General features: G+C 36.0%; 1 protein-coding gene across 7 annotated transcripts in view; it reads right to left on the bottom strand.

Annotated features, from left to right (window-relative positions):
• FYB1 (FYN binding protein 1) overlaps window positions 1-22,507 on the bottom strand; it is a 180,392-nt gene that overhangs the window by 19,397 nt on the left and 138,488 nt on the right. For all 7 annotated transcript variants that reach the window (XM_082453722.1, XM_082453723.1, XM_082453725.1 and 4 more), the window contains 8 exons: window positions 12,962-13,008; window positions 11,013-11,032; window positions 10,539-10,573; window positions 9,436-9,556; window positions 6,784-6,943; window positions 6,137-6,281; window positions 1,746-1,768; window positions 603-669 (listed from right to left, as the gene is read on the bottom strand). In XM_082453722.1, coding sequence (XP_082309848.1) covers window positions 603-669; window positions 1,746-1,768; window positions 6,137-6,281; window positions 6,784-6,943; window positions 9,436-9,556; window positions 10,539-10,573; window positions 11,013-11,032; window positions 12,962-13,008 — 618 coding nt within the window. The remainder of the gene's footprint in view (window positions 1-602; window positions 670-1,745; window positions 1,769-6,136; window positions 6,282-6,783; window positions 6,944-9,435; window positions 9,557-10,538; window positions 10,574-11,012; window positions 11,033-12,961; window positions 13,009-22,507) is intronic.

The following is a 22,507-nucleotide window of genomic DNA, read 5'->3' as shown; positions in this document are numbered from 1 at the left end:
TTTGGTAGATTTCTCCTGGTTCTTAAACTAGCGAGCTGAGTCAGGATTAAGTTTTAAACATCAATTTAGCTTTACTGTATTAAAAGTAAGTTGTTAATAGATTAAAAATTTTTAAATATGTATTTAAATTTTAAAATACGCCATTTCAAAAGTTTAAACACCTAAAGGATTCAATACTGGTTTTGCCACAGATAGCATATGACCTCAGTTTATTTGGGTTGCCTACAACTATGATTAACATACAAAGGATAGCCATGTGACTGATTAACTTTCCAGATTGTCGTAAAAATAAATTATTGATTGATAAATAAATGATAGGGAAAAGTTTGAAAAAAAATCTGCAACACTTCTAATCCTTTATCTCTTTTTCATTTCACTTCTTTTGACGTAGTTGTCAAGGTTATTCCAAACAATATACCACTTCATTGGAAGTGTGGTGCAGTTACACTTCCGCATTTACTAATGCTGTTAAACATTCAAATAATTTTTGGTAACGTAACAGGGAATGCTATTTCTGCTTTTTATTTTAAATAGAAATCAAGACTATTCAATTGCAGTACATACAATACTTTGCAAAAAGGCAGTTCGCTGATCATTCTTACCCATTAACAGAATCTTCCTCTTCTATCCCATCATAAATATCATCGTCTGGGGGAGGTGGGAACATCCCTTCATGTGAATTAGGGGAGAAGAAGTCTTCTGTTAATTTTATAATTTGGTCACAAATGTTCACTCAAAATTTGATAATAAATCTGTCTTATTTAATTGCAGAAAGCATCCTACTTTCATATCAACTATTGAAATAAAAAGTAGCTTTATTTCCCACTCTCACATAGGTAGTAGGTAAATTAATTATTTTTAACATTATTTTATAAGGAATTCTTAGATGTGAAATGTAATAAAAATATGAGGGAAGATAAAGAGTAGTATGCATGGGAGATGAAAGAAATGGGGGAAAATAACTATGAAAAAAGTAAAATTAAATAACGATGGAGTTAGAATTTTTTGTGGAAAAAGAAGGGAGAGGTGATAAGAAAAATGTAATTAATACTGAGGAGGCATTCAGAAAAAGCTACTGATCAAGATATAAGTAAAGAAAAGCAAATAAAATGAAAGGTGAATTTGTAAACATTGATGGGCTGACTTTTCATTTCTTTATTTCATTTCATCAATGTGATATTCTAAAAGTTAAACCTTCATTTGATTTGTTATCCTATAGTCCTTAGGAACCTTTCTATTTGACAAATATTTATTTACCAAATCTTTACTGAGTACCTTCTCTGTACAAGAATATGTACAATAAACTTGAAATTTGATTTTTAGGATGAGAATTTTAGCACTGCCAGGTATCAGTAACCCTTATTTTGTTGATGAGATAACGAGGAGACTTTAGGAGTCATAGCTAAGGTGACCATGTAAGTTATCATCCAAACAAGGATACTTCTGAAAGTGAAGGGGGATACTACTAAAAATTGTGCTCAGACAATTGGCATAAATCGAGACTGCCCTGGGCATACTGGAAGTGGAGTCACCCTATGACCCATAAGAAGCTTGGAAGAAAGAACTGACTTGCTCAGCGTCACTCAGTGTCCAGGGCTGGGCTCCAGGTCATTGGTTCCCAGTCCTGTGTTCTTTCTACCACATTAAGATCCTCCTCATTATTTGCAGACAAAAGCATTTTGTCATTAGTACACACAAAAACGTTGAAGACTTGCAGAAACTGCTGATGAAAGTGTGTGGCTTACCTCCACTTCCACTCTGACTGTGGCTAGGAAAAAAAAAGTGGACCAATTAAATTAATATACAAAGTATTTAGCTATCAGGGAGAGAAGTACATATATTGAGCAGTTATACAAAAGAAAAAATAACATTCCAATCAAAAGTTTATCAGGATGTTATTTACAATAGCCAAGATATATCAATAGAAGCAACCTAAGTGTCCATCGACAGATGAATGGATAAAGAAGACGTAGTATACATACACAATGGAATGTCACTCAGTCATAAAAAGAATGAGGTTTTGTCATTTGCAACAACGCTGGTGGACCTAGAGTGTATTGTACTTAGTGAAATAAAGATAGTTAAAGACACATACTGTACGTTATCACTTATATGTGGAATCTAAAAAAAATAAAACAAATGAATGAATATTACAAGACAGAAAGAGACTTGCAGATATGGAGAACAAAGTACTGGTTATCAGTAACGAGGGGATGGGCTGGAGGGGCAAGTTGGGGATAGGGGTTTAAGAGGTACAAACTACTATGTATAAAATAAATAAACTACAAGGATATATTGTACAGCATAGAGAATATAGCCAATATTTTATAATAACTTTAAATGGAGTATAACCTATAAAAACATTGAATCACTATACTGTATACCTGAAACTAATATAGTATTGTAAATCAACTATATTTTAGTTAGAAAAAAAGTTATCAGATGTTATATGTGAAAAGGAAGAAAAACTGTTCCTTATTGTAATAGATGAGTAGTAACAAAGCAAAAAACAAAGCAAAACAAACCTAATAAGAATCAAGTGAGATTCAGTACCATAAAGTATTCTAAACAATGATACTGTCTGCTTCTAGCATTTTCCCATGAGGCAGTTTTCAGATTATACAGTATTACATCATTCCATAGATGGACTTATTTATAAAAAGAGAGTATTATTCCAGAACCATTACTGCATTAAATTCAATTTTCTTTTGCTATCTTATAGTCACAGCATTTAACTCTTAGTCCAATAGCATTACATTTTTTTAAAAGGGAGAACTTAAAAAAAATTGAAATCCTCTTCATGGGGCCTTTGTAGAGTGTGGCTCCTGATTCTCTAAATCCAGAATTCTGATTTTTAATTTATTTTGATAACATTCTATATTTCCCCTCTCTTATAATTGTCTGTTTTCTTGTCCATTTCTCCCACTAAAATATGAGTTCTGTGAGAACAAAGGAAGTGTAGAGTGTGAGAACTAAAAAAAAAAAAATCTCAGAAGTCATCTAGTTCATTTTGCAGAAAGAAATTGAGGCTCTGAGAAATGACGTGATATGACCAAGCCCACTTTTAAGTAAATGAAGAGATGAGAGGAGAACTTCAGCATCCTGCCTTCCCTTACAATATCCTTTTGGTTACACCTCTCTGCGCTCCCCGTGTTGCCGTTTTTGCCTTTTGGATAACCTGCCAGTAACAGATATCAGTCTGATATTACAATCTTATAGTGTAATTATACACTCATATCTGATTCCTCAACCTTTAAGTCAGAATGAAAGAAATTGGTCTGACGCAGATCTACTGCTAATCTAGAAATAAAAAGTATGTTTGCTAATGGAACTTTGGAGAAAAACATGCTATAAATGTCCTAATATATAAATAAGAATTGATTTTTGATGAATTTTTAGTATATTCTTTACTTGCTTACAAACTATTTTCACATTCATTGCCCTAACACTTCCCTGTGAGCATGAAGCAAGCAGATAGAATTATGTGAAAAATTGCAATTTGGGTTGGCTGCCACTTCTGGCAAATACAATATATTCCCTTGGAGAGTCTCCTACCCAATTCCTAAAGAACAGAGTTATAATCAGGAGCAAAGCCACCATCCATTATTTCATTTCTAGAGCCGTTCTTCAATTTCCTATAATGGTCTTTTTGGAATACAAACCATTGATCAGATGAATGAGAGGTAAGGAGAGGAGAGTGTGAGAAAAGAGGAGGAAAGAGAAAGAGGAAAGGATAAATGGCAGGAAAAAGGTTGGAAACATACATAGAAGAAAGTTTTTTTATGTGATGGAGGAGTGGTATTTGCACTTGTAATTTCCTTTTGTTCAACGTTTCACATTTAGTACAAAACATTGCTTAGTTGAGAAGAAAGGGAGAAGAACCGCTGTCAGGACCTGTGCTTTTAAGCCTCCTGTCTGCTCGCAGAATCTGAAGTACACAGTCAGCTCTCCTTACCCTGGAGGAATTGGGAAAGAGCTGGTAAAGAGTGCAAGGAACCAGGAGGCATCTGGGGGAGGGAAAGGAGAGGATGGTGCCTTCTCTTATTCTTGCCAGGACAAGCTGCCAGCTATACTCAGCGTCTTTCCTTGTTCTACTAAGGACAAAGCATATTCTGTTATGAGATCTCTGCCAGCAGCAGCTGTAGTTTCAAGAAAAAAAACTTGTGTAGAAGTGATGTCTCTTATTCTATTTTCTTATTAAACATGCATAAGGGAGGAATAGATGCTAGTAAATATTGTGGGGCTATACTTGTTTAAAATATTAAGCATTAAAACCATACACCTCCTCCAACCCCAGTTTATTAAATGGAAGATTCTTTTTCTGCTACATGTTTACTAACTAGAGATGTCTTTTAGAGCTGTGGTATGTATAGACTAGATAAAAGGAAAAGGTAATAGCATTAGTTTTGGGAAATAGTCACCTATTATGGAAAATAATGCTTCATTTTAAGGATATCATCCCTTTTTGTGGATTTATCATTTTTTTCTTGAGTATGTTCATCAGTGTAAATATGTATATATTAATATAACTGGGGTTCTTTAATTACAAAATAAGAGAAATGTGTGTGTTTTTTTTTAAAAAAGATAAAAGGCAAACATAAAGTATATATGTTGCTAATATACATGGTATGGAATAGTCATGTCCAGAAAATTCTGTAACCCTCAGAATATGGCCATTTGGAACTTTGACCCCCAAATTAGCATTTACTGACTTTCAAAGTAGGTCAAGGTGTTTCTTATTACTAAGGCCAATTTACAATCTGTAAACTCCAGTGCATACATCGCATGTTTTGATATATATTGCATAATTTATGATCATACCACGGTAAGAAGGCATGGAAGGCCATCATTCCTTTTTTTTTTGGCTATGCCACGTGGCTTGTAGGATCTTAGTTCCCCAACCAGGGATTGAACCCAGGCCCCAGGCAGTGAAAGCCCAGAATCCTAACCACAAGTCCGCCAGGGAATTCCCTATTATTCATTTTAGAAAGACAAAACTGCCAGAGAGCAACATAAGTTTAATTGATGCCATGAGCTCAAAGTCCACAAGAGGGAAATTTAATTCTTCATATATTTCATAAGTATATTACTGTTTTGATCATTTTACATTTTTAAAATGGTTGATAATGAAAACATTTTTCCTTTAAAATTTGAGTTATGAAGAATGCAGACACATTTTTTCCCAAGTGAAGATCTAGCTCAGATCATGTGTTTTGGGATCACGTGGGGGGTTTCCCAATTCCACAAATGGGCATAAAAAAAAGAGGATTCTTCACTGTGCTAGAGATTTTCCTTCTCCTTTTCCTTCAACTTGAAGGGATTATGGCTTTACCAGGAAAGGGAGCTATTGGAGGCAAAAAGGAATGGAAAGAAAAGGGGAATGGAAAAGGAAGGAGAAGAAAGGACAAGGAAGATCAGAGCTAGGAAAAAGAGACAGAAGAGGAGGCAAGGATAAAGGGAGCTGGAGACGGAGAAAAGAGAGAAGGGAAGGAAAGGTACGTGGGAGAAGATGGCCAGACTCTCCTCTGGGCTCCTCTACCCCAGAAAGATGTTCCCATAATTCTTGTGGGGAAGGTCATGCCATTCTAGTGGAATGAATGGAAAGTTGGACCCTTAGTTGATTGCCAGGGATCATAGGGGATTTTACATTTTTACTCTTAAAGAGCAAAGTAGAGTTGGCTTTAAAAAGCATTTTTGTCTGTTATGTTTTTAAATAAGAACGACGAATATATTTAGACTCACATTTCAGAGAAAAACACTTTATATTTTTCAGAGCTAACTTCTACATCTCATCCTTCAATTTTACAAAGTCATACTTACTTTAGGCATATCCTTAAGATCAAATCAGAATAAATACTGTAAAACAGCATTTTGGATTGACAACACGTTTGGTAATATCTGGCAAATGGCCCATTATATTTCAAGTAGTATTTGATACATACAACCAAAGAGTAAAATAAAAGCCTATGGAGTTTCCAATGACTTTTCATCCATATTGAAGTGATTGTAAATGGTAATTTAGTTTAGTGATAGAGAGCAGTAGGAAATAGGGAAAGTAAAATTCTAGCACCTTAAAATCCACAATCTCTGACAAAGAGATGATGTGATTTGCTTTACAATTTGTATTTACACATACCTGTTAACATCTTCCTGCTCTGCGACATCATCATATACTTCCTGGTCATCTTCAAAAGGTCTTGATGAAAGAGCACCGAGCGAGTTTTTTTTCCGTTTCAAGGAATCATAGTCAATCTCTACAGCCGTTGTTTTAATATAGCCGTCTACCAAAAGGGGAACAATTTATGTTCGGGTAACTGTAGCTTAAATATCATAAAGTTGTGAATAAAATATTAATTGCACACTTACTCTTTAAATTTTCCCTTTATTTCTTTGCTTGCAATTCTGATTTATAGACTTGTTGACACATGTTTAACTGTACTTTGTCAAAGTCTTACGCTGTTGTGGTTTGGGGTAAGCCTAGAGTCTATTTTCAAGATTCCAAAGTGATTCATATGAATCATTTTTGCCTTTTAACATCGATGAAGAACCTAATGCTCTTTGCTCCTCCCTGGGATACTATAAATATTTACATTTTTCCCCACTAAAAAGATTACACAGATGAGGTGAAGATGGAGCTCTACCTGTCATTTAAAATCTTCCTATCTTTGTCCACCCTGTAACGTGCTCCCAACTTAATGCTTATGAGTAGCTTTGGAAGAATTTTCACATTAATATTGGCTCAAATAGAAAACACTTCGAAGTTGTAGGAAAATGTGCACTCACATGACCCCCTGGCTGTTCTGCCCAGCCATTTTCCTTCAGGGTTGTCTGTGATTCGGATTATTTCAATTTGCTCTCCTTGCTTGAAGCTCAGTTCATTCTTTCCTCCTTTGACATCACAGCAAGCTTTTGCTTGGTGGATGACTTGAATAGGGCCTGTTAGCTGCAAAGAGGGAAAAAAAAATCACGACTGGCTTCTTTACTATTCAGAACATCTTTAAGGAATGTGGTTTTGAAAGACAATATGTCCACCACTTGCCAACCTGCCTATTTCCAACATTTACAAGTTTGAACTAGAAGTTGAGGGTGAATGTCATTCCTGGTGAATGTTCTTAGAGGAGGGGTTAGGGGAAAATTGCAGAGGTCAGACAGAACCAGCAAAGAACAGGTAAGCACATGCTCGGGGGCCAGGAGAGAGTGGCAGTGATCTGTTGACCTCGGGAACTCTGTGGAAGATTTGCAGAGAAAGCCACTGATAACCGAATACCACTTATGTACGACATGCTGGGTGCTATGTGTTTTTATGGGGTATGCTGGTGGTTTGCTTGGTAGACAGAGGTTATTCCCCTCTGTGCTTTGTGCAATTATTCTGATGGTTCTCTGCAGGCCTAAAACAGCAAGGGTTGGTGGTGGTGGGTTGTACTTGTGGGAAAAGCATTTTCTTTCTTTCTTTCTTTTTTTTTTTTAACTTTGTGGTACTTGTCTATCTATAAACTTGGAGTAGACATTACCTGCTATAAACAGACAACAGTTTAGAAATAGCTTTGTGAATAATAAAAATAACAAACAAATATTATGAGAGGTTTTTAAATTAATATCCTGAATAGTACAGTGTTTTCTTGACAGCAGGGGAATAATCTAGTTTAGAGGTCATGAATCCTAAACATTTCCTAATCCTAAATTGGTGTCTTTTCAACAGAATTTCTTGGACCTTTTGATATGCAAATATGCATTGTGAGTTTTGAAGAAGCTCTACTTTATTTTATTGAACTTGTGATACGATGAATTGGGAGACATATCATTAATTATGCACCACCAAGAAAGAAAGAAAATAGCTTAATTTAAATTTTGATATGCCAACGATGTTAAAATGCATCTTAATATCAGAATTTTAAAATGTGAAATATTTTGTCTTGGAAATAATGAAATGTGAAGCTATGTAACAGTTCTCACATTTATTTATTTAATTGGAACATCTATTAACATTTTGTGGAAGGAATATAGCGTGTGAAGTCCCAGTCTTGACAAACTTTTGAGTTCACATTTGGTGGTATGTCTTCCATATCCTATTTTTTTCTTACTAACAAATATTATTCAAATGAATGAGTGAAACAATGCAAAACTGATTTCCCAAAAAAAACCCACAAGGGAAAGCTTCACACAATTCCTTCAAAACTACAAACAATCTCTTCATAAAAAGTATGTTATAAAGATTTTCATTTAAGAAATTAATTTTTCATGTTTTCCACTTGAAAACTGTAAACATTGGTAGCCATACATTCTGTATGAGTAAAATGTTTTAGTATTTATACTGTAATCTTAATTTTGCTTATATGTAGTAAGCAAAATTGAATGAGATCCTATAATAGATACAGTGCCTTCCGTGCATTATTTTATTTAATTCCATAAAAAACTTTCAGGAGAGGTATCATTGACTTACTTTAAAAATAAGAATCTGAGGTTCAGAGAAGTTTAGTAATATGCCCATGATCACATAATTTGCATGTGCAGTTGGACTTTGAATCCACATCTGTCCAACTGACTCTAAGCTTTACATTTTCCCTTTGCCCTGCTGTTGAATCTTTGTTTTACTATAATCAATATACTGGGAAATTATATATAAATCACATTTTTATAATTCAAACCGTATTGTAAATGTTCAGGAGGAATTAAATATTTAAAGGAAACTTGATATGAATCCTTTTTATAGTGAAGAATAGTTTTGTAACTAGATAATCATGCTATAGCTGACATACTAGACCCACCCCAGATGGGCCATGTCATCAAAGACATACTGGCCAAAAGAGTATAGGCCGCAAGTATAGTGGTAGTGGTGGTAGCAATAGAAATCACACAATTAGAAATCAGAGATCAGAGAAGACAGAGGTCAGAAATCCAGGTGGATGAAGAGGGAGGAGAAACAGCTGGTATCAAAAGTCAGCATGTACATCGGCTTAAAATAAAGGCAAAAATGTAAGTCAGGTCTAGACAGCAGCAGTCAGGGTAGCTCACGGAGCTTTATTGAGACAGGTCTGGTTAATCCAGAGACACTTCTGTCCCTCGTACCACTATAATACATGCCACAGGGATGTGTATGTGTGTGGTCCTGAGCTCATATTATGAGTAGGATAAAAGGAAATGTATAACAAGGAGAGTCAAGATGGGTCTGAGTATCAAGTACTCTTTCACTCCATTGACATAAAATTTCCTGAGCTCCCATCATATTTTATTTGGATTTTATTGCATTCGTTTTTTAGTGCAGGGGTAAAGGAGATTATTGGACAAAAACATTACGATTGTGAAGGTAGTTACTCTTTAGAAAACAATGATTAAGTAATTCTCCGACCATGTAAGGTTTCAAGGATTGTGCCCCTTTTGTGTGGAAGTTATAAAAAGAGGTTACTCTTCTTCACCCTTCGGCAAGAAAGCTCTTACTTTAAATTTCTTCTTTATTTCTTGTTCTTTCTTTTCTCTCTCTTTCTGTTCCTTTTTCTCCAGCTCTAATCTCTTCTTTTCCTCCTTTTCCCTTTTCTTCTCTCTTTCTTTGGATGTTTCTCTGTGGATTAAAATTGTAAGTTTGTTTTAGCATCCACGGGCATTGATGTGTCAGGGCTCCCTATCCAGAGAGGTTTCTACCCAGAGCAGAAGATAGTATGTGAAGAAGTATAGGTGAAGGTATAAAGCCAAGGCTTGTCAAAATTCCTGGGTGTATGAGACTGTGCTTAGAGCCAGCAGGAGGCATTCAAATGAGGATGCCTTCCTAAGGGTCTGCTGCCCTTACAGCTCGGGCAGGCAAGTGGAAAGCACTGTTTATAAAGGTTCTTGCCTCCTGTCAGCATGAATAGAATTAATCTCTCCTCTCTCTCTCTCTCTCATGCACTCACTAGTACAAGTTCACGTACACACATGCACTTGTACACACATGTACAAACCTTAATTCAGAAACTTTAGTCAGAATTAGTTGAATAAGAACTGGGTAGGGAAAATTAACATATTTGAATCAACAAAAGATAAAATAACATATTCATTCTACCTCTACTCATTTTCCAAGAAATTTCTTAGTCTCGGGCTACCCAGAAACCCATTTTGGAACCCTTTCTAACACCTTTCTGTTTAGCAGGCTAAAACTTTGGCATCTGGTGCTGTGTTAAATCGTCTCTCATAGCAAGGTTGTGAGGTGAAGTGCTGTCTAGGTGAGGACATTGTAACGTATACACGAATTCATGTGCCCAAGGACACACCGAGAGCAAGAAATCAGATTCCCGGCCCCTGTGATTCCCTGCCTGTGGGCTATCTAGTGGGCTGCAGGCCTCTGACCTCTCCGGGGATGGCATTTTAATAGAGTCCTCTGTAAAATCCTTAGACAAGAAAAGAATCTTTAGTCCTTTGTATTGAAATAAAGGTTATCATTATATGCCAGTCATTTGAACAATACAGCTTTTCCCTCCCAGTGTTGAATATCCCTCCACTCTCCCTCATCCAAATCACTATATTCATCTTAGAAGGAAAATATCATGGTAAAAAAATGTAACTCATACATGTCTTCATATGTTTCTCCTTCACTCTCTTGTTCCTGTCAAGAAAAACATTAATAATGATTAATTGTAATTATTTAATAAGGGAACATACACATATTACATTGCTCAAATAATCAGTAAAACAAGCATACATTTGTGTGTCAATTTGGCTTATTTAAAATATTTTTGTTTCCTTTTTAGAGATAGACTGGAAAAGGAAGCACAGAAAGATTTCATTTTATATCTTGCTATGTAATTCAGATGTGTAGCCAGACTTCAGTCTATGTTTAACATTACAAAATTACTATGAGTCAGTGTAATAATGGGTGTTTAATGTCTCAAGCATTTTAGATGAAATAAGATTATAAATGGAAAACAATCACCATTACTCATAAGGATTTTCATTTGTTGGTTTATATCAATAGAAAATGAATCACAATAATTGTTACATATTCTAATTACAGCAATATAATATGAGAAGGAAAAAAAACTGACCTCATCCAGATTTCCCGTTCCTAAAGTGTTTAAAAAAAGAATGCAATTTAATATACTGTAATTAAGAAGTGCTTTAATACAGGATTATTAGATGTAATATAATATTCAAAACAGTTCATCATGTAACAGAACTTATAATTTACCAAAGGTATAGAAGTACAAAATAGAATATGTAGTTTAGATTCTTACTATGGCTTTTTTGAATCTTGTAATTTAATTATAAAATCATTTCACTGACTTTCATAAAATAATGCAAAAGCCAAAAATTAATGAAGACACTCTTTATTCTCTTTATGAAAAGCATGAACATTTGGTTTTGTGGGCTTGCAGTATGGAACAAAGATTTTACCAGAAAATCACAACTAGTTCACACTTTTCAACTTACTTGTTCCCAAGGATTTGCTTTCATGTGTCGAACAAATCAAGTTAATGAGATTTTTTTAAAAGATATTTTACTGCTCAAGGGTTTGGTAATATCAATAAATTACCAGGTACTAGGACATCATCTAAAACAATAATAATAAAAACAGTGTGGAACTGATATACAAATGAATAGACCAGTGGAATAGAGCAGAGAGCTCAGAGACAGATACGCAAATTTACACACACACAAATAGAAACACACATGCACACACATACACACCTATATATGCAAAGACACAAACACACCAATAGAGTTAATATAATAAATGTGGCATTATAAATTAATGAGAAAAGGGTGGATTTCAGAGTATGGTAATGGGAAAACTGGCTTTGTCCATGAGACAACAAAGCTAGATTTCTACTAACGCCTCAAAAGTGGACTGCAAAGAGATCAAAGACCTAACTGTAACGGATAAAGTTCATAGAAGAAAACAGAAGATAATATTTGTATTTCCTAGGGATAGGACTTCTTAAATAAAACTTAAGAAGTATAGATTACAAAGTAAATATTAATGAATTTGATTATATCAAAATATATTTATGTTCAGTGAAGGACAGCATGGACTAAGTTAATAGACAATGGACAGAATGAGAGAAGATATTTGCAATGTCTACAACTGACATAGGATAAATATTTGGAATACAAAGGAACTCCTGCAAGTCAGCCAGAAAAGGATACCAACCCCAAGAAAAAAATGGTCAAGGAATAAGAACTGGAAACCTACAGAAGAGAAAATCACAAAGGCTAATAAACAAATCAAGTATTCGAACTCAGCAGCAAGCAGAGATATGAAAGTGAAACAAGACATCATTTTATGCATGTAAGACTGGAAACAACTGGAAAGCTGCATAGTACCATGCACTGGCGAAAGGTAGGCATCTTGGAATCTTCATGCCCTGTGACGGGAGTACACAGAGATGCAGCTCTTCTGGAGAGCACTCTAATCCTACTCAGTTGAAATGAATATGCCATTGCTTACAAGCAGCACTCTACTGCTGGATATACATAAAGGAAGGCTCTCAGAGGTCCACATGGGGATATGGACAAGAAGGTGCATTGAACTATTATTTGTGGTACCAGTGAGTTGAAGGTGAAATGTGAATGCATAGGATGCATACCATGGAGTGCTGTGCAGTAGTTAACAGAAAGAAATTAAATATACATATACAACATGGAGGAGCCCCCCAAAACACTCAACACAGTTGAGTATAAAAAAAAGGCCAGAGTGAGCTATAATATACAGTTTATGTAAATTGAAATATGTACATATACACATACAAGAGCATGCAAATAATATGTACAAAAGACACACACTAAGTACATTAGAATATTTGTCTCTGGTAAGGGGGAGGAAGGAAAGGGAGTGGGTCATGGAGATAAAAGGAAATAAATAAATAAGTAAAACAAGAGAGGGGTCTTGCATGGACCAATGATGATAATGACCCATTAATGATCCTATGAGAATGATTAACTCAAACTTCCATATCTGAGGGAACAAATAAATAAAGCATCTTTCGTCTCTTACCATCAAAGTGTATGACACTATCTTGATTTTCTTCATTTACAGGGCTTCTGAAAACAAGAGAGAAGAAAAAGTGAAAATGGAACAAGTAGATGCTCCCCTTACAATGAAAAAGAAAAAAGAATAAAAGGATCATTTAAAAATAACTCTTCTCTTTCATATCTGCTCTGATTTAAAACTTCAGAAGTCAGTAGAATAGGCTTTAGCCTTGTATCGATGCCACTACTGCTGCAAAAAATGGAGAATCGGGGAGCTTGAGCACAGCACTGCCCATTCAAAGTGAGCATCTACAATTAATCAGTAGTTTAGTTTCAGGGCAGAAATATTTTTCTGTTAAAATGACAGTATGTCAATAAGTCAATTCTGGGTTCTGAAGGTATATGATTTGCTGTATGGTACAGATTCCAAAGATCATTAGTTCCAATCCTGACTCATCACTCTTTTCCAGATGTTCTCCATCTGGTTTTGCTTCCATCACTTGTGGCTTGGACTCCAAGGTGTTTCATTCCAAATCACTTCACTCCAACTGCTCATAACAGCTATCAATACCTGGGCTGCATGAATCCCCAATGATTTATGGAACCATCTATATTTTCTATTTCTATTCTTGGGTTGATTTGCATAGCTGGGGAAAATTGCCATTTTACTGATTTAGGATATTACCAATAATTGATATTCAGTCTCAGCTATACCCCCAACACTATTCTATAATCTCATTACACTTTTTTACTAGTCAACCCTCTCTTGCATCATTCTTCCCAATGGCTATTTAAAACGTTCATTACTTCCCTCAGATCTCCTATTCCTCTCCTTTCTCTTTTCATCAGATGATCTTGTTTCTTATTTCACCAATAAAATAGCACTTATTGGGGGTGAACTCTCTTAAAATACATTCCTTTAACTCCCAAGCTTATCTACAGTTACGCACATCCTTACCTGTCCCTACCGAAGTTCTTCTTTCCATCTGTGTTCTGAATCCTATCTGAATGATCAGATATTTTACTCCTTTTATTCGCTTTCTTCTGTGTGTCATCATATTATTTATATTACTATTATTGTTCTTCTTCTTTCACTCCCCATCCCTAAATATCTCACTACTGTTTTCTCCCTCAGCCCAAGTTACTCTCATTCATAAAGGACAAACACTTCTCTTCACCTTTCTAAATGCTCCACATTACCACAAGTCCATCCTCCTTTTCCCAAAGTAGAAAAAGCTGTCCATACTCACCAACCTTACTTGCTCTCCTCCTACTCATTTCTTCATTGACTACAATCTGGCTTCCCTTGCTAATCCTTCACTGAAACTATTCTTAAAAGATTTGATTACCAAATCCATTAAACACTTCTCAGCTTGCACCTTACTTGATTGCTTTGTGGCTCTTATCACAGTATTGGCTATTTTGCCTTCCTGGAGTCTCCTTTGTTTCCATGAGAAATCTCTCCTGCTCACTTCTTGTCTCTCTGGTCACTACCCCACAATTTCCTTTGTGGGTTAATTTGCTCTGACTTCCCCTTTTAAGTGATGGTGTTCTTTTGTGTTCCGGTCTTGGCTTCCTCATTTTTATTTTCACTCTACATTTGCCCCTAGATGGTCTCATATTCTCATATAACTCCACAGCTTCACATATTATCTTAATGTTGGTGACTTCATGTTGAACTCTCTAGCACAGACCTCACTTCTGAGTTTCAGACTCATCTATCTACCGATCTATCTATCTATCTATCTATCCATCCATCCACTCATCTTCCTATCTATCTTTATTTGTATGTCCCGCTGATGGTTCTATATTAACATCCCAGAAGCTGAGGTTTCCCTCTTTCATCCCAGCCTAAACCAGTTTTTCCTACTAAGTTTCTTACCTTGGTCAATCGCACCACAATTCCCTTAACCACCTAAGCCTTAAGTCATCCTTTATTTCTCACTCTTCTACAGTCCCACATCGAATTAATCAAGTTCTGTAAGTTCTGCAAGTTCTGCGTATTTAGTGTCTCCTATAATGCACCTCCCCTTCTGTCTCTCTCTTCTATCCTGCTAGACACAAGAACAGGATTCTATCATTGCTAGTGTGGACCCATGCAGTAGCCTTCTGGACAGTCTAGTGATGAGAATTGCTCTTCATCTTTTCTACCCTTAAAGTCCCTTCTACATGCTGCTGCCAAAGTGATCTTTCTAACACGAAATTGACACCATTTGGAGAATGTAAGCAGGAAGTGCCTTGCTATCACTGAGACCATAAAAAAGGGCTTAGTGGGTACTCTTGTAGCCCAGGAAGAATTGCCATGGATATACATGTCTCAGTTTCCACCTGAGATGATAAACATATGTGGTCATAAACTGTTATCTAATAAACTCACTTTTTTAAAAAATCAAACATTTAAAATTTAACACATATGCATAGCTTACTACCTAGGTAAGTGTAAAGGCCTGGTGAAATTGATCATGACATGACACTTGTTTTTCTTAGTAAGCCTTTTTTAGATCTTGGATGATTCAGAATTAAATACAGAAATGATGAAGTAATTCAAGCCCATGGTACAAAAATCTGTTTCTAATCATTGGGACAATATATATATGTTCAATATTTTAAGTATTTGTAGTATTTAAGAGATTTACTACATTAGATATTCAGTTGAATATTCTGCATCACATCACTTAAAAATTTGTCAGTTAGACTTAATATTTTAGTTGAAAAGTAAGGACTCTAAGTGTTAATGTCAATGGCTGTTGGCCTCACAAAACAGAGTCAGCCAAAATTATGAGCTCCTAATAAAAAAATATACCATCATCCAGGAAGGAGTCTTACATAAACAAAGAAAGAAGTATATTTAGAAAATAGAACTAAATTTGATCAAGCCCCCATCTGTATCCAACTACCAATTTGTAGAGGAATGGGGAACACATAAGCTATACTGTGAGGAAGCGATCAGCGCAATCTAGACTGTGGGCAACTATAACGCCCACGAACAACTTGATTTGCTCAACAAATAAATTGCAATAAGTAAAAAGAAAGTAATACAGGGTGAACCTAGAGATTGAAAGAGAATTACAAAACATATAAGCCATAGACTTTGCTTGGATTCTTATTCAAACAAACAAGAAAACCCACATACAATTTAAGAGAAAACTGGAAATTTGAAGACCTAAAGTTTTATATTAATACATAGAGTCTATTTTTAGGGAAACCTACTGAAATATTTATGGTTGTTATTACATGATGCTTGGTATTAGTTTCAAAGTAATATGAGAAGAGAGAAGTGGGTGGGGTATAGATGAAACAAGATTGGTAGTGAGTTAATAATTGTTGAATTTGGGGAAGGGTGCATGGGTGCATACTATGCTATTCTCCTTGCCTTTTATACGCTTAAAATTTTTTAAAATAAATGTTTCTTAAAAAGTATAAGAAGAGGACTAGGAACCAAGATGGCAGAGTAGAAGGACGTGCTCTCACTCCCTCTTGCGAGAACACCAGAATCACAACTAGCTGCTGGACAATCATCAACAGGAAGACACTGGAACTCACCAAAAAAGGCACCCCACATCCAAAGAAAAAGGAGAAGCCACAATGAGACGGTAAGAGGGGCGCAATCACAGTCAAATCAAATCCCATAACTGCTGGGTGGGTGATACACAGACTGGAGAACACTTATACCACAGAAGTTCACCCACTGGAGTGAAGGTTCTGAGCCCCTCGTCAGGCTTCCCAACCTGGGGGTCCGGCAATAGGAGGAGGAATTCCTAGAGAATCAGACTTTGAAGCATAGTGGGATTTGATTGCAGGACTTCGACAGGACTGGGGGAAACGGAGACTCCACTCTTGGAGGGCACACGCAAAGTAGTGTGTGCATCGGGACCCAGGGGAAGGAGCAGTGACCCCAGGGGAGACTGAACCAGACCTACCTGCTAGTGTTGGAGAGTCTCCTGCAGAGGTGGGGGTGGATGTGGCTCACTGTGGGGACAAGAACACTAGCAGTAAAGTTCTGGGAAGTACTCCTTGGCGTGAGCCCTCACAGAGTCTGTCATTAGCCCCACCAAAGAGCCCAGGTAAATTCCAGTGTTGGGTTGCCTCAGGCAAAGCAACCAACAGGGAGGGACCCCAGCCCCACACATCAACAATCAAGTGGATTAAAGTTTTACTGAGCTCTGCCCACCAGAGCAACAGTCAGCTCTACCCACCACCAGTCCCTCCCATCAGGAAACTTACACAAGCCTCTTAGATAGCCTCATCCACCAGAGGGCAGACAGAAGAAGCAAGAAGAACTACAATGCTGCAGCCTGTGGAACAAAAACCACATTCACAGAAAGATAGACAAGATGAAAAGGCAGAGGGCTATGTACCAGATGAAGGAACAAGATAAAACCCCAGAAAAACAACTAAATGAAGTGGAGATAGGCAACCTTCCAGAAAAAGAATTCAGAATAATGATAGTGAAGATGATCCAGGACCTCGGAATAAGAATGGAGGCAAAGATTGAGAAGATGCAAGAAATGTTTAACAAAGACCTAGAAGAATTAAAGAACAAACAAACACAGAGGAACAATACAATAACTGAAATGAAAACTACACTAGAAGGAATCAACAGCAGAATAACTGAGGCAGAAGAACGGATAAGTGACCTGGAAAACAGAATGGTGGAATTTACTTCTGCAGAACAGAATAAAGAAAAAAGAATGAAAAGAAATGAAGACAGCCTAAGAGACCTCCGGGACAACATTCAATGCAACAACATTCGCATTATAGCGGTCCCAGAAGGAGAAGAGAGAGAGAAAAGACCAGAGAAAATATTTGAAGAGATTATAGTTGAAAACTTCCCTAACATGGGAAAAGAAATAGCTACCCAAGTCCAGGAAGCACAGTGAGTCCCATACAGAATGAACCCAAGGAGAAACACGCTGAGACACATAGTAATCAAATTGGCAAAAATTAAAGACAAAGAAAAATTATTGAAAGCAGCAAGGGAAAAATGACAAATAACATACAAGGGAACTCCCATAAGGTTAACAGCTGATTTCTCAGCAGAAACTCTACAAGCCAGAAGGGAGTGGCATGATATACTTAAAGTGATGAAAGGGAAAAACCTACAACCAAGATTACTCTACCTGGCAAGGATCTCATTCAGATTCGATGGAGAAATCAAAAGTGTTACAGACAAGCAAAAGCTAAGAGAATTCAGCACCACCAAACTAGCTCTACAACAAATGCAAAAGGAACTTCTCTAACTGGGAAACACAAGAGAAGAAAAGGATCTACAAAAACAAACCCAAAACAATTAAGAAAATGGTAATAGGAACATACATATCAATAATTACCTTAAATGTGAATGGATTAAATGCTCGAACCAAAAGACACAGGCTCACTGAATGGATACAAAAACAAGACCCATATATATGCTGTCTACAAGAGACCCACTTCAGACCTAGGGACACATACAGACTGAAAGTGAGGGGATGGAAAAAGATATTCCATGCAAATGGAAATCAAAAGAAAGCTGGAGTAGCTATACTCATATCAGATAAAATAGACTTTAAAATAAAAAATGTTACAAGAGACAAGGAAGGACACTACATAATGATCAAGGGATCAACGCAAGAAGAAGATATAACAATTATAAATATATATGCACCCAACATAGGAGCACCTCAATACATAAGGAACTGCTAACAGCTGTAAAAGAGGAAATCTAGAGTAACACAGTAATAGTGGGGGACTTTAACACCTCACTTACACCAATGGACAGATCATCCAAAATGAAAATAAATAAGGAAACAGAAGCTTTAAATGACACAATAGACAAGATAGATTTAATTGATATTTATAGGATATTCCATCCAAAAACAGCAGATTACACTTTCTTCTCAAGTGCACACGGAACATTCTCCAGGATAGATCACATCTTGGGTCGCAAATCAAGCCTCAGTAAATTTAAGAAAATTGAAATCATATCAAGCATCTTTTCTGACCACAACGCTATGAGATTAGAAATGAATTACAGGGGAAAAAATGTAAAAAACACAAACATATGGAGGCTAAACAATACGTTACTAAATAACCAAGAGATCACTGAAGAAATCAAAGAGGAAATCAAAAAATACCTAGAGACAAATGACAATGAAAACACGACTATCCAAAACCTATGGGATGCAGCAAAAGCAGTTCTAAGAGGGAATTTTATAGCTTTATAGCTATACAAGCCTACCTCAAAAAACAAGAAAAATCTCAAATAAACAATCTAACCTTACACCTAAAGGAACTAGAGAAAGAAGAACAAACAAACCCCAAAGTTAGCAGAAGGAAAGAAATCATAAAGATCAGAGCAGAAATAAATGAAATAGAAAGAAAGAAAACAATAGCAAACATCAAAAAAGCTAAAAGCTGATTCTTTGAGAAGATAAACAAAATTGATAAACCATTAGCCAGACTCATCAAGAAAAAGAGGGAGAGGACTCAGATCAATAAAATTAGAAATGAAAAAGGAGAAGTTACAACAGACACCACAATAATACAAAGCATCCTAAGAGACTACTACAAGCAACTGTATGCTAATAAAATGGACAACTTGGAAGAAATGGACAAATTCTTAGAAAGGTATAACCTTCCAAGACTGAACCAGCAAGAAACAGAAAATATGAACAGACCAATCACAAGTAATGAAATTGAAGCTGTGATTAAAAATCTTCCAACAAGCAAAAGTCCAGGACCACATGGCTTCACAGGTGAATTCTATCAAACATTTAGAGAAGAGCTAACACCCATCCTTCTCAAACTCTTCCAAAAAACTGCAGAGGAAGGAACACTCCCAAACTCATTCGATGACGCCACCAACACCATGATACCAAAACCAGACAAAGATACTACAAAAAAAGAAAATTACAGACCAATATCACTGATGAATATAGATGCAAGAATCCTCAGCAAAATACTAGCAAACAGTATCTAACAACACATAAAAGGATCATACACCATGATCAAGTGGGATTTATCCCAGGGATGCAAGGATTCTTCAATATATGCAAATCAATCAATGTGATACACCATATTAGCAAATTGAAGAATAAAAACCATATGATCATCTCAATAGATGCAGAAAAAGCTTTTGACAAAATTCAACACCCATTTATGATAAAAACTCTCCAGAAAGTGGGCATAGAGGGAACCTACCTCAACATAATAAAGGTCATATATGACAAACCCACAGCAAACATCATTCTCAATGGTGAAAAACTGAAAGCATTTCCTCTAAGATCAGGAACAAGACAAAGATATCTACTCTCACCACTATTATTCAACATAGTTTTGGAAGTCCTAGCCACGGCAATCAGAGAAGTAAAATAAATAAAAGGAATACAAATTGGAAAAGAAAAAGTAAAGCTGTCACTGTTTGCAGATGACATGATACTATACATAGAAAATGCTAAAAATGACACCAGAAAACTACTAGAGCTAATCAATGAATTTGGTAAAGTAGCAAGAAACAAAATTAATGCACAGAAATCTCTTGCATTCCTATACACTAATGATGAAAAATCTGAAAGAGAAATTAAGGAAACACTCCCATTTACCATTGCAACTAAAAGAATATAATACCTAGGAATAAACCTACTGAGGGAGAGAAGAGACCTGTATGCAGAAAACTATAAGACACTGATGAAAGAAATTAAAGATGGTACCAACAGATGGAGAGATATAACATGTTCTCAGATTGGAAGAATCAATATTGTGAAATTGACTATACTACCCAAAGCAATCTACAGATTCAATTCAATCCCTATCAAATTACCAATGACATTTTTTACGGAACTAGAACAAAAAATCTTAAAATTTGTATGGAGACACAAAAGACACCGAATAGCAAAAGCAGTCTGGAGGGAAAAAAACGGAGCGGGAGGAATCAGACTCCCTGACTTCAGGCTCTACTACAAACATAGATCAACATGGAACAAGATAGAAAGCCCAGAGGTAAACCCACGCACCTATGGTCAACTAATCTATGACAAAGGAGGCAAGGATATACAATGGAGAAAAGACAGCCTCTTCAATAAGTGGTGCTGGGAAAATTGGACAGCTACATGTAAAAGAATGAAATTAGAACACTCCCTAACACCATACACAAAAATAAACTCAAAATGGATAAGAGACCTAAATGTAAGACCGGACACTATAAAACTCTTAGAGGAAAACATAGGAAGAACACTCTTTGACATAAATCACAGCAAGATCTTTTTTGATCCACTTCCTAGAGTAATGGAAATAAAAACAAAAATAAACAAATGGGACGTAATGAAACTTCAAAGCTTTTGCACAGCAAAGGAAACCATAAACAAGACAAAAAGACAACCCTCAGAATGGGAGAAAATTTTTGCAAATGAGTCAATGGATAAAGGATTAATCTCCAAAATATATAAACAGCTCATGCAGCTCAATATTAAAGAAACAAACAACCCAATCCAAAAATGGGCAGAAGACCTAAATAGACATTTCTCCAAAGAAGACATACAGATGGCCAAGAAGCACATGAAAAACTGCTCAACATCACTAATTATTAGAGAAATGCAAATCAAAACTACAATGAGGTATCACCTCACACCAGTTAGAATGGGCATCATCAGAAGATCTACAAACAACAAATGCTGGAGAGGGTGTGGAGAAAAGGGAACCCTCTTGCACTGCTGGTGGGAATGTAAATTGATACAGCCACTATGGAGAACAGTATGGAGGGTCCTTAAAAAACTAAAAATAGAATTACCATATGATCCAGGAATCCCACTACTGGGCATATACCCAGCGAAAACCATAATTCAAAAAGACACATGCACCCCAATGTTCATTGCAGCACTATCTACAATAGCCAGGTTATGGAAGCAACCTAAATGCCCATCGACAGATGAATGGATAAAGAAGATGTGGTACATATATACAATGGAATATTACTCAGCCATAAAAAGGAACGAAATTGGCTCATTTGTTGAGACATGGATGGATCTAGAGACTATCATACCGAGTGAAGTAAGTCAGAAAGAGAAAAACAAATATTGTATATCAATGCATGTATGTGGAACCTAGAACAATGGTACAGATGAACTGGTTTGCAGGACAGAAGTTGAGACACAGATGTAGAGAACAAACGTATGGACACCAAGGGGGGAAAGCTGTGAGGGGGTGGGGATGGTGGTGTGCTGAATTGGGCGATTGGGATTGACATGTATACACTGATGCATATAAAATTGATGACTAATAAGAACCTGTTGTATAAAAAAATAAATAAAATAAAATTCAAAAATTAAAAAAAAGTATAAGAAAAATCCAATTGCAAATGCAGTTGGAGTATATAAGAGAAGTGGATATGGTGTAATAGATTTACAAGAGTTTTTTAAGTTCTTGTGAGGTTTTGCTGAGTGGAGTTATGAAATTTATTCATTCACATATTGGAAATGCTTAAAAACAAAATTCCATATGTAAATTTATACACGTAATGTGAAACATGTAAGGGAGTTTAATTACTTAAATTTATTATAAACATAACTATTGATTTGAAAGAATTTAGTCTGAGTTT

The sequence above is a fragment of the Balaenoptera physalus genome (assembly GCF_965194825.1).
Source record: "Balaenoptera physalus genome assembly, chromosome: 3".
NCBI lineage: Eukaryota > Metazoa > Chordata > Mammalia > Artiodactyla > Balaenopteridae > Balaenoptera > Balaenoptera physalus.
The sequence above is the reverse complement of the archived record's forward strand: the minus strand, read 5'-3'. Positions and strand labels throughout refer to the sequence as shown.